At 41.7% G+C, this 12,874-nt stretch overlaps 1 protein-coding gene across 2 annotated transcripts; it reads right to left on the minus strand.

Moving 5' to 3' along the window:
• Position 1: 1 nt before the first annotated feature.
• Positions 2–12,874, minus strand: LOC146991151 (mitochondrial adenyl nucleotide antiporter SLC25A24-like). Of its 2 annotated transcripts, XM_085782926.1 has the most exons (12): positions 12,644–12,874; positions 10,451–10,658; positions 8,338–8,461; positions 8,134–8,221; positions 7,715–7,826; positions 7,421–7,579; positions 7,132–7,284; positions 4,991–5,104; positions 4,691–4,858; positions 4,449–4,596; positions 1,966–2,148; positions 2–1,582 (listed from the first exon to the last, which is right to left on the minus strand). In XM_085782926.1, exons 2-12 carry the CDS (start codon positions 10,643–10,645, stop codon positions 1,572–1,574), a joined length of 1,455 nt encoding a protein of 484 aa, XP_085639052.1. In that variant the 5' UTR covers positions 10,646–10,658; positions 12,644–12,874; the 3' UTR covers positions 2–1,571. The 2 variants fall into 2 exon arrangements, with proteins under 2 accessions (XP_085639052.1, XP_085638962.1); XM_085782836.1 differs by lacking the exon at positions 2–1,582 and having other exon boundaries at positions 1,789–2,148; positions 12,644–12,858.

The raw sequence follows: 12,874 nt of genomic DNA on the forward strand, positions 1-12,874 counted from the left end.
TATTTTTTTTTTGTTATGACAGACTTCATCACATTAACTCTAGGTTATGGTTTGACCAAATCAGCATGACTAACATTGACTTATTTGTCTTGATACCCACCATTTATTTATGTATCTGATGCATCGTTTGCTTTATAATTACTACATGAATAAAGAAAAACTTTCTACAAACACATTTTTAGGTGTGAAATATTCATGATGCTCTGAGGTGACTGATAGTCTCTCTGGTTTGTGACCTATCTGTCACTTTCATTCTTCAGTTTGTTTGTTGTAGTGTGATAGGAAAAAATAATTTTTACTTAATTATTCCAGTCTGATGACTGATCACTGATTACTTGGAATCAGAATCTAGCCTGTGCATGCCCAAGAGTCTATAATAGTCACGTGTGTGTGTGTGTGTGTGTGTGTAATCTATGTTCAGTGTAAATCGTTTTGTTCATCAGCTCTTTGACTGAGTGTAGCACTGGAGCACATATTGACTCACACTCAGCCATGATAACTTGGACAGGTACTGTTATAACTTGATAAGTAATGAGGACTCAACTTGAATTCTTCTTTGATGACTCAGATTTAGACCTGGATTAACACGCATGCATCAGAATGAATTAACTGGATATGCACCAATTGATCAGTGCCTCTCTTCCCTAAACTAGTAATAACTCTACAATTCTATCCAGGAAACTTAGATCCATATTGAAACACTGGCAAAACACCTTTCTAATCATATTTGTTGGTAAAATGAGGTCAAACTGCAGATGAGATGTTACTAATAACAATAGTGGCTATCATTGTAATTGTATTAACCACTGATTATAAAACTTAGCAAAAGATCTGAGTGACCACCCATCAATATTTTCATGAGGACAAAGAGGCAGCATTAGTGCAGTGGTTTTATTCAATTTTGACCTGTGTGACTTACAGTTGAAACTAAAAGCATGTATTTAACAGAAGTAGCGTCATGCGTGAATACATTTGCACTTTCCATAATAAATATAGACACATCACAAAAATAATTCACCGGCTTTAAATGGCATTTCTGATGGTTTCATGATACAGACGGAGACTAATATGTCTTAACTATAATGTTAAAGCTGCACACTGTGCTCATACAGCTTATGGAAATACTATGTGGCACTGGACCCTTTAGTGTTTTTCAAACATCAGAAAACAAACACTTTGCAGTATAGAAAGACTTAAATAACACAAGCATTGTGCATACAAGGTTAAATTGAATCTTCTGTGCGTCTTGATATGGCTTTGGCAGTTATCTTCTTGCAAAAGATAGGGACGTATATTGCTTTGCTCAGTAGTAATAATACTTCTAAGAACGAGAGGTATCTCTTCCTGTTTTCACCATTTTCCATTTCAGTTGTGTCCATGTGATCTTTCAAGAAATAATTTCAGCAATTACTTCCTGTGTTTTTGGTAAGTGTCGCTGTCCTTAAGAATTTGTAGCATCTGTTTCAGACATGTCAATCAAAAATCCTGACTCTGTAACTTCTGCAGCCACTCCAGGATCCACTTAGAGAACAGGAAATCGGATCAATCCTCCTATCAGTCCCTTCTCTTCTCTATATATCACCTAGGAGAAAGAATAATGCTGTAGGAATGTAACATGGTTTCCAGGTTTGGTTGCACCTTTTTACCTGTTTGTTTTCAGGCAAGTTCATGCACGTGTCCATCCGTCCAAGCCAGTGCAGCAGCAGCAGCAGCAGGTTAATTGGTTAGCTTTAACGCAACTGCTGTCATGCGCTGCAGTGCGTTGTTGTATCACACTTGTAACTCCTCCACAGCAGCTGCCAGTTCAGGTGTAGTCATCCCAGTGTGAGACTGTCATAGTTTATTCTCCATTCTCAAGGCCCATTTCCTCATGCAACTGCAGAGCTGAACTTGCTTGGAGATAAAAAAGCCACTCCCCAAATCACCTATTGTTTTATTACCCCTTCCCTTTCCCGGCCCTCCTACCCTCAATGTCCACTCCCAGGACTATCCTTGTGTATTCGTAGACGACATAGGACACGCTGACAGCAGGAATCACTTTCAGCAGGTTGGGGGAAATCCCTCTGTAGAGTCCAGCCACGCCCTCCTGGCTCACGATGTTATGAAGCAAGGCCAACATGGAGGGTCTGGGGGCTCCTTTCTCTAAAGCTGAGCAGACACAACAGGCTTCAGTACAAAGTTCAGCTTTCTCACTAGACAAAGGCCCAACTCTGCCACACTGTGGTTATCCAGTGCTTAACCTAAAAGAGGTCATATTCCCTCGGGACAGTGTCGGTTTCTCCTGATTTGTTCATGGACTATCCTTGTGATTTTGTCTTTTGTAGCTCATTCCTTAAAAATGCGGTAAACAATCTGGTGTTTGTTATTACTTTTACTGCTATCAAATTTCAAATGCCTATTATTCCCTGAGTGTGACACTGGAGACAAAAGATCTCTCAGTATTCAGCCACATCTTGTGGTCTTCCTGAGGAGATACAGATGATGTGGGAGTAAAAAGCTGACAAACATTTATATAATAAGAATGGAAGTCACACATTGGTTTACATTAATTTAACTGTGAGAGGGGCCTGATGCTTGGTTAAAGGGATAGTATCATTTTGGTGGGGTTGTATGATCTACAAATAGCCCCTAAGTACTTTAATTGCAGTAGCAGACTCTCTGCAATCCTCCCGTTAGCAACGCCAGCCCATAGCCCTGCCCAGAGATTTACAACATACATTGTTGTGAATGGACCCAAAGAAACGGCCTATTTTCACGGCCTAAAAGAGGTTTTACCTGAAAAAAAAAACACAATTCCATTGTTCGCTATAATATAATTTTTTCCAGCCCCTCAAAGTGCAGGAAAAACACAGTTTTTATTTGGACCTAACCAACTCACGTATCTCTCCGGCCCAGGGTTAGCGCCCGCCGATCAGCAGTTGGTTAGCTCCTAATAAAAACTGTGTTTTTCCTGCACTTTGAGGGGCTGGAAAAAATTATATTATAGCAAACAATGGAACTGTGTATTTTTTTTTCACGTAAAACCTCTTTTAGGCCGTGAAAATAGGCCGTTTCTTTGGGTCCATTCACAACAATGTATGTTGTAAATCTCTGGGCAGGGCTATGGGCTGGCGTTGCTAACGGGAGGAGTGTAGAGAGTCTGCTACTGCAATTAAAGTAGGTACTTAGGGGCTATTTGTAGATCATACAACCCCACTTTAAAAAATGCTACTATCCCTTTAAGACACATCACTCACAATAAACATTTAGTTGCCTTTATCATTCATTTACATTACATTACATTACGAGTCGCATCATTAACTTTACGTTTAATCTTCATCCCTTTCACAGTGTCCATGTTGAGATCTTCAGCTTCCTCCCACAGACCAAATACATGCACAGTTAATTAATGTTTCTAAATTGCTCACAGGTTTGAATGTGAGTGAGTGAGGTTGTTCATCTCTATATGTCAGCTGTACCCCGCCCTCAGCCTTTATCAGCTGGGATTGGCTCCAGCTCCCCAGCTCCACTACTTCCTGAACTTAATGCTGCTCCTTTGTTTCCTGTCTTACATTTTTGGACAAACTGATTAATCCAGGTGTGTCTGAACTCACAACAATGGTCAGACACACCTGGGTTAATCAGTTTGTCCAATAATGTAAGTCAGGAAGTAAAGGAGCCTGTCAAGTTCAGGAAGTAGTAGAGCTGTGCATAAAGCCTATTGGTTTTTCACTTTGGACTAGTTGGTTCTCATGCCAAACTGAAATGAAACCAATGGCTCAGAGTTATGAAATCGATGTTTTAGTATGCATTGGAAACTGAGGATAAAAATCACTGCACTGCAAAAACTCAAATATCTTACCAAGAATATTTGTCTTATTTCTAGTCAAAATGTAATTTCTAATCAAAACAAATCTCATTATACTATAAGACTCATCACATAAAAAGTAGCTTGTTTTTAGACACTTTCTGTCTTCTTTCAAGTATATTTTCACTTGAAATAAGTAGAAAAATCTGATAGTGGAGCAACTTTTTCTTCCTTATTACAAGCACAAAAAACTTGCTTTCACTGGCAGATTTTTCTACTTATTTCAAGTGAATATCTGTTTGAAACAAGTGAAAACTATCTAAAAACAAGTTCATTTTTAGGTGATGAGTCTTATTTTAAGTGGAAAGAGATTAGTTTTGACTAGAAATGAGACATTTTGACAAGAAAAAGGACAAATATTCTTGGAAAGATTTTGAGTGTTTGCAGTGTGGCATGGTCCTTTATGCATAGTTTATTCGTTTTCTACTTGAAAGAGCTTCTTTTTACTTGTAAAACAGGTAACAAATTAGAGGAAAACCCTGAATAAGTCAGCGAAGCCTCCAGCTCCGATTGTCGCTTGCGTGGGCTTAAGTTGCCTCTGCACTAAGACACTTTATATTGCATTTATTTTCTTGTGTATTCATTCTAGTACGACCCTTACCCAGTGCCTGCATCCGGGTGCGGATCAGTGCCAGTGGGTAACTCGCCAGCTGTCCACAGGTGCTGGAGACGGCACCACAGCCGACCAGCACCATGACCCCTGGATCAGCTAGACCCCTGTTCCTGTTCAGCCACGTGAACTTCAGAGTCTGGAGAATAAAACGAGTGTGTAGAGTGACAGGATGATCAACACTTGATGGTGATAATTGCTATGCGAACTGAGTGCTGTTGTGTCTCACTGACCTCGTACACAGCCAGGTCAATGCCAGCATACGGGACAATAGCCAGCAGGTTGGGTACATAGCCCTTGTAGAAGGCTGAGACACCTTCCCTCTGTAGGATCTGTTTGGCACAGTCCGCTATTCCTGAGAACTGGCCTGTTTTTCTCAGTGTGAGACGAGTCTTCAGCACCTGGAGGGAAAACAAACAGGAGAGACATGAGAGGAAGCAAAGAAATCAATCATTTCACTGCTCATATATGGCAGGTTGTATGTTTTTCTAATCCCGTATGATCATTTAAGTTGTCTATTACCCTGATATTACCTCCATTGGGTAGACTGCTGTCTGAGCGATAGCTCCGGCCAGACTGCCGGCAAGAAACCTCTCATGGATCCTCAGACTTCTTGTTTCCTTGTGTCCACGTATCACGTTCTTTATCTACACAGTGTTGGGGAGCAACAGAAAGTGTTATGGAAACATAATTAGAGAAATTGGCATGATCATGATGAATAAACTATTTATCATTCCATGAAAGTGATTGGAAAGGATTAATGAATGTCGCTAAAACAGTTGAAGACTTAAACATTTTGGGAAATAAATTAATTTGTTTTCTAGCTGAGAGTCAGAGAAGTTTGGCACCATCCTCGTATCAATCTATTGAGTGTTAAGACTACAACTTAGGTGTAGCATTAAGACTTGAGACAGGGGAACAGTTAGACAGGCTGTGTCTAAAACAGAGCTAAAGCTCCCTAATTAAAGGGATACGCCAACATTTTTTTTCGTGTCTTGCCTCACTCCCGAGTCCATGACCAGCAGATAGACACCATCCTTTAGACTGTGCGTGCAGCAAGGGAGATACGGGCAGAGCTGGCGCACCGCTAATTAGCTTAGCTCACACTGGAAGTGCATAGGTAGTGTTAGCCTGCCTCCTACCTGAGCCGAAATCAGCAGTCAGAAGCTGATTTCATTTTAGCTCTAAACTCTGTAAATATATCACTTTATCAACATTTCAAACATTTTTAGGTGAGAAAGTAGCCGTTTAGATCAGCAGTGTGTCGTTAATTTGTCTAAATACCAGCTGTTTACAATTTTGTTGAGTTGCTGAAGAGTTTCTCTGATGACTTTAGGTGGAGGCAGGCTAACACTACCTATACACTTCCAGCGTTTGAGCTAAGCTAATTAGCAGTGCGCCAGCTCTGCCCCAAGGGGGCAGTTGTCGGTCTGAGAAGTGAAGCTCACTTCCGCGTTCAAAAAACTGCAATCCCCTCGAATTCCTCTGGGGGCTGGTGTCAGAAAGCAGCATTCCCCATAGACCCCCATGTTAAAATCGCCGACTTTACATCCTCAGTAAACATGTTAAAAGCCTGGTGTCAGAACGTTTTTTCGTCTCAATCGATAGTTTCTACCCCCGCACACACTCTGAGGGGGGTGAATTTTTTTTTTAACTCTACCGTTTTACTGTTATAAGGTTAAAATTCTGACCAATTAGGGCGCGGAAACGTTGAGTGACAGGTCCGAGCAGCTCCGGAGACAGGCTGCTTCGAGGCCAGTGGGCGGGTTCTCGGCCGGCCAATCCAACATGGCGCTGTCCAGGCCGCCATATTTGAGTCACAAAAACGACTCCCCAAAACCAATGGGTGACGTCACGGACGCTACGTCCATTCTTTTTACAGTCTATGCTCTGCCCGTATCTCCCTTGTTGCTGCACGCACAGTCGAAAGGATGGTGTCTATCTGCTGGTCATGGACTCGGGAGTGAGGCAAGACATGAAAAAAAAAAAAAGTTGGCATATATTTCAATCCATACAAAAACCAGCTTTAAAAGATACATATTGTGGTTTTCCTATGGTTTTATCAAGTGTTTCCTGGTTAAAGGGATATTTCACCCAAAACTGATAATTCACCAATTTTCTCACCGTCATGCCAAGGACGGGTTTGGAGAACTTTCAGAGTTATCAAAACACTTTTGGAGTTCCAGAGGGGGTCCGGCTGGCAACGGATTTTCATATAATGGTGGTGGATAGAGTTCACTTTTGAATCATCCAAAACACACACTATGAAACATCCAAATACTTCCATACTGCTCATCCGTACTGACCCAAGTGTCACTCCAAAAGTCCTCCAAACCCTTCCTTGGCTTGGCATGAGTAGAAAATTGGTGAATTTTTTTCTATTTATTTAATATGGTTATTTTTATTTAACATGCACTGTTTTGGTATGATTTGATTCTGTATGATCTTGGCATTGTTTTTACTTTGATATTTACAAATGTATTTATTTTATTTATTGTTTTTTTGAAGTGTTGAAGTGAATCCTTTGTGCCCTGACATTCGCTGTTGAAATGCATCCAAGGAAAACTCAATAAAAAGAATTTTGAAAGAAAGAAAATTTTGGGTGAAGTATCCCTTTAAGAGCAGTGACTATCTGGAGTCCTTCTGTTAAAAGCTAAGCTGCTGTCTACTCCACCTGTTCATAAGCGGTGAACTTGATGGCAGTCTCTGGGGCAATTTTAAGCACATTGATACCGTTGCCTCTCCACATGGACCACGGGCCTCCTTCTTTCAACAGCGCCTGAAAACTGCTCAGCACGTTCCCTTTAAACTCAGACGAGCCGTGAACCTGCCGAGAAGGTTCAGATTTTGAGTGAGGCAGGCAGCAACGCCCGACTGAGGCAGAAACTCTGGACACATCCTCAGAAACATCTGTATGATCACTTGGTTCAGGCTGACCATATCATAATGAGTCCTTGACTGACCATCCTGAAGACTTTGAGACGGTCCAGCGGGGCGGTTCCGGTCCGAGATACAGCGCCAGCCATGGCTCCAGCCAGCAGCTGCCGCCACACGTACCCAGACTTCCTCTCCTCTTCTGTAAAATCATCTGGGACAGTGAGCTGCTCACCTATGTCCAGCATCTACTGGAGCAACGGTTGGAATAAGTTCATAAGATGAACAAAAGAAGAAGACGGGACAGAGGAAGACAGACAAAGTTGAGCACACAAAACTCTACATTCTTTTCTTGTTGAAGGTGTGCACATTAATAACCTCACCATTGAACGTTTCCAGTAGCGCGCCACATCCTCCATGTTTGTGAGAGGATTAAAGAGGAAGTGGTCTCGCCACTCATTCCAGTCAATAGTCATGTTACCGTCCTTGTCAATACTGCAGAACAAACAGAAAACAGAAAAAGATGTTAAAAATGATGTTAGGTTGAGAATTCATCACAGTTTCAGACGATAGCAACTATGATGCTCATGTTTAGATACTGGGGCATTCAGCAGCACAACCATTGATCCAACCGAACACAGGAACTAAATGTGCAAAAGTAAAGTTATCTTCAAGACATAAAAGTTTAATTTCTTGTATTTTGTAGATGTTTACCAGCCTGACATAGGCTCCACATCTTTGGCATTCAGAAAGTTAAATGTATCTAATCAGGACCCAAAGCCCAGGGATGTGGCCATCTTACCTTGACAGAATCCTCCTGGCATCCTCATGGCTGATGTTCACACCGATGGAGCGTAGGCAGTGCTGGATCTCCGCTGCATCTATCTGTCCTGCAGATACCCACCAATCAAACAATGAGAACTGACAATATGTAGATTTTTTTCCCCCTCAATATAAAGACGGTGAAGTAATAATACAATTAATTTCAAGTGTGACTTTAACTGACCGTCATTGTTGCGGTCCAACTTGCTAAACATGAGTTTGAGCTGCTTTTCATGGGTGCGGAGATACTGTGTGAACTCTTCAAAGTCCAGGACTCCATCCTGGTTGGTGTCTCCGGTCTCCACAATCTGAAAACACAGACGGCCAAGTCAATGAAAAATGAATGTGTATCTCTCCTGTGGGACAAAAAGAAACAAGAAACAAAGTTAAGTACATGATGTGATATGGTTGTAAACACAAGATTTATGAGTTTAAGTCAGAAACGTATCTGTTGTGAGAGCTGCTTGGCTTTTCTTTCTGACTGGCTGTGGGCCACATACTGTATATACTTCATCCAATTAACACTAGGAACATCCGACATCATATCATGCTACTGGATTACTGTAACCACAGTCTGTGATTACTTATGTACAACACAGTACATTTGCGTCTATCAGTACAAATGTGACCCAGAGAGCTGCCAAACACCACAAGATCAAGATTACACTCAAGGTTTGCAGTCTATAAACAAACCTCTACTTTGCCATCTATTGGTTAAATAATGCTACAGCAAGTTGTGTATTTGAGAAATGACCTACATAAAAAAGTGTACAGTCTGGTTTAATCTAATCTATTTGTCTAGAAAACTACACTACAAAAACAAATGTTACAAAAATACAAAGTCTCCTTAATTACTAAAGGTCAAATTGTTTTCATGCTGTAATTAAAGACCTTGTGAGATATAAAATCATTACATACAAATGCATTTATAAAAATAATATGAAAAATACAAATTCTGTTTTTAACAAACGTTGTGGAAAACAGAACAAAACAGATCTCAATTATCATCTAAAGACAGCTTTAATCAATAATCCAAACCCACTGCTTCCCTCCTGTGAGCTGCAGGAAATAAAACTACACATAAGAGAGTGGCATGAATAAATAGCAAATGGAAATTGTTTTCCACAAATAAGGAGCAGTAGAAATGTTTGACATTTTGGACAAAGATCTATAATGTGAAGAGATCAAGTGTCGGGCTGAGAGAAAGGTTACCACTCTCATCTTACAAAGTCCTGCTCCTTGCCCTAAAATAGACGGCATGCTGTGTTTAACATATCCACACACGCACACACACACACACACACACACACACACACACACACACACACACACACACAGGGGAGAGGCAGACAGAAGTGAAGTCTTCATGGCGGCAAACACACACACACACACACACACACACACACACCAAAACAAACAGACTGAGAGGAGAGAGACTGACTGTGTGTGAATGTACTATTAAGTTAAGGGATAGTTCAACATTTTGGAAAATTGGCCCATTGCCATAATCCCTATTAGCAGTAGGTTTGTTACCTTTTATTGTCGATGCAAGCTGTTTTCAGAGCGGCGGAGCAGAGCCGCGAGCTGCTCAGAGCTACGATACAGAGGCTAACAGGATGTCTTGGTTTCCCTCATCAAATACACAATCCAACAACTACACACTCCACTCTTGTGGACAAGTTGTGACCTGCACATTCAGCACGCTATGAGATCATAACGGAACGTTACGAGACAGAGTTGTTTTCGAGACAAATTCATGTGTAGTATTTGATGAGTTTGATGAGGGAAACCAAGAAATCCCATGAGCCTCTGTAGTGTAGCTCTAAACAGCTCACGGCTCTGCTCCACCGTTCTAAAAATAGCTTGCACCGACAATTAAAGGTAACGAACCTACTGCTATGACTACAGGGATAATGGCAATGGGCCAATTTGCCAAAATATTGAACTATCCCTTTAAACTGCTGATGTTCTTGGCTATTGCTGATGCACAAAAAACAAGAAGGCAGATCAGAGCTGTTACATAAGGAAAACCTGAAAAGATCTTGCAGACCTTTATGTTTGATGTGAGAGGAGATGAGACCAGTGATCATTAGGTCTTCTACTTTAACAAATCCCCACACACAACCGCCCACTATCACACAGACACACACAAGTTTGAACAAAGGTTGTCTAACAAGAAATGATTCTTAACATGTACCACTCCCACCCTCTTGGCTGGTCAAATCTGTCATCATCTCTTTGTGTGTGTTGCTTAACACAGTTTTACTATACAGCTGCATGGTGCTCTACTGTCCTACCCGCTCCAGGGATCTTCTGGAGAGCCCTCTGCCTGCCAGCCCTGTCCGCAGCTCAGAGATGTCGATGCGTCCATCTTTGTTGAGGTCCAGCTGGTCAAACAGTTTGGCCCACCTCTTCTGTCTCGCTTGTTCTCGAACAGAGGATTCGCTGTCCTGGCAGTGCGCCCGAGGGATCCACGTCCATCGGTCTCCCATACCTGTTTCCTCTCTGAGTCAGTACATAGGATACAGGAGCGTTAGTTCAACACAACAGTCTTGATGCATTTATCTTATTTACGCATGATGGTCAAGAGTTCAAACATTCACTTTGAAATCAAATTCAAAGACTTGTCAAGCAGTTGTCATCTCTTCTTAATTTAGGGATCACAGGAGGATTCTGGGGGAAAAGAGCACTGATTTAGCCAGGTCCGTTGCTAGGAATTCTGGGCCCCCTGAAAGAATACTAAAGTGGGCCCCTGCCCCCTGACTTTTCCACTTTTTTTCTTAGACTGCATACGTATTATCACGTTTTATTAACTTTGTTTTGATGCTAATTTACTATGAGTATTAGTCAGGGTCTTATGCAGAATAAATCAGTCATACAAAGATTAGACTACTGGGGTTTTTTGTGGGCCCTACTGGGCGCTGGGCCCCTAGAATTATCATCACCTTTCTCCCCTATACAACGGCCCTGGATTTAGCACTGCATTTCTATACCACCATCTGTTTAGGATGGGCAGTTTGTTTATCAAAAGCAGAACCAGAGATATTGTCTTTTCTCTTTCACACACTCTTCTATCTTAAGCCAGTGACATCTCATGTCCCCTGATGGCACTATAGCTTCAAGCAGCAGAGAGGTGCAGACTACAGGTAGGCTACTATAAACTGATTTTTCATCTTTAAATAAACTTTAACCCCAGACAACTTCATGCAACTCCTGCTGATGCCACAAAACGTTTTCATAACTTTATCACATAGGCTATAGTTCCTTAAACAGACCTGAAAAATAGACCTTAACGTGTAAAATCAGTTTAGTTAAAGGGATAGTTCACCCAAAATTCAAATTTCACTCATTATTTACTCACCCTCATGTCAACTAAAGAGCTGTGAGAATTTGTGAGTCCTGCTCGTCTGTAATGTCCGTCTTGTATTGAAGCCCCGACATGAGAAATTGTTCTGAAAAAAATTAAATAAGTCTATATTTTAAGCTTGTTTGTAGCGGAAGCTCCCAGTGTCTCGGTTCACTGCTCTTCCTGTGTCAGTGCAAATCACCGGCGGAACAATTTGTCATGTCGGGGCTTCAATACAAGAGAGACATTACAGACGAGCAGTATGGAGGCATTTGGATGTTTTTTGGTGTGTCTTTTTGGACTAAGAAAGTTGGTATCCATTCACAACCATTATATGGACAAATACTGCTGCGCGGACCCCCCCGTAACTCAGAGAAGGCACGGAGGACTCTGAAAATTCTCACAGCTCTTAGTCGACATGAGGGTGAGTAGATAATGAGTGAAATTTGAATTTTGGGTGAACTATCCCTTTAACAAGATAAAATGTGATAGAAGCCTTACTGTTTCACAGAGTGGTGTAGGTTTCTCTGTTTCTTCTGACACTCCTTTAATCACTTTTTGTTTGAATTAACGCAAACATTTACAATAGGCATTGTTAAATGATGTGATCATCCAAGACCCTGGTTAACCCCTAGATATCAGGTATTACATGGAGTTTCTGATATTTTGTCCCACAACACAGGGGATGGAGGTGAGGTTATCTAACATAATAATCCAACCACAGCTTATTGCAGTTAATTGAGTTGTATCAACCAGATGACTTAACTCTGCAGGACACGGTCTGGTTTGTATTATAAGAAAAGATACAGCTGTGTCCCTGTCGACCTCCTTCATGACACATGCAAACAGGGGCTGTCGTTGTTGTTGAGACGTTTTTTTCAGAGTGGCCCCGTCTGACTTGAAGGCCTGTACATGCACGACACGGTCTGTGCAGTGGAGCAAAAACATGTGTTTGGCGAAATAACAGGTTATTATACCTATGGTTATTACAGGTACAGGTTGACCGGCGCGCGCTCAGGAGCGACTTCAACACAAACTGCTGTATGTGTGTGTGTATGCACCGCCGAGTTTAACTCTGTCCTCTCGTCGCTAGGACGCTGTCTCGGTCTATTAATAAAAACTATGAGACCATTTTGTGACTCACTCTGCGGTGTTTATCTCCAGCCCATGGTAAGACGCAGAGCCGGTCAGCGGTCAGCTTTCATCCGAGTGTCCGACCTCAGACCAGCCGCTCCGCTCGGTCCGTCCAGTCCGTCCAGTCCGCGACTGACTGACAAAACGTTTCCGGAAGTTGAGACTGGAAACGACTTTTTTAACACCAGCTCATGTGCATGTCACTGGCATACATTTACACTAATTATACCCGGAAGTACAA

This window comes from Trachurus japonicus, chromosome 1 (genome assembly GCF_045865225.1).
Source record: "Trachurus japonicus isolate A0001 chromosome 1, Traja_1.0".
In the NCBI taxonomy this organism is placed as follows: Eukaryota; Metazoa; Chordata; class Actinopteri; order Carangiformes; family Carangidae; genus Trachurus; species Trachurus japonicus.

Excerpts from the sequence above, each read along its gene's own strand:
- LOC146991151 (XM_085782836.1), bottom strand. The coding sequence starts at position 10,645 with ATGGGAGACCGATGGACGTGGATCCCTCGGGCGCACTGCCAGGACAGC. Across the intron at positions 8,222-8,337 it reads GTTGGACCGCAACAATGACG|GACAGATAGATGCAGCGGAG; the intron begins GTCAGTTAAAGT and ends GGGTATCTGCAG. Across the intron at positions 5,105-7,131 it reads AGTTCACCGCTTATGAACAG|ATAAAGAACGTGATACGTGG; the intron begins GTGGAGTAGACA and ends AACACTGTGTAG.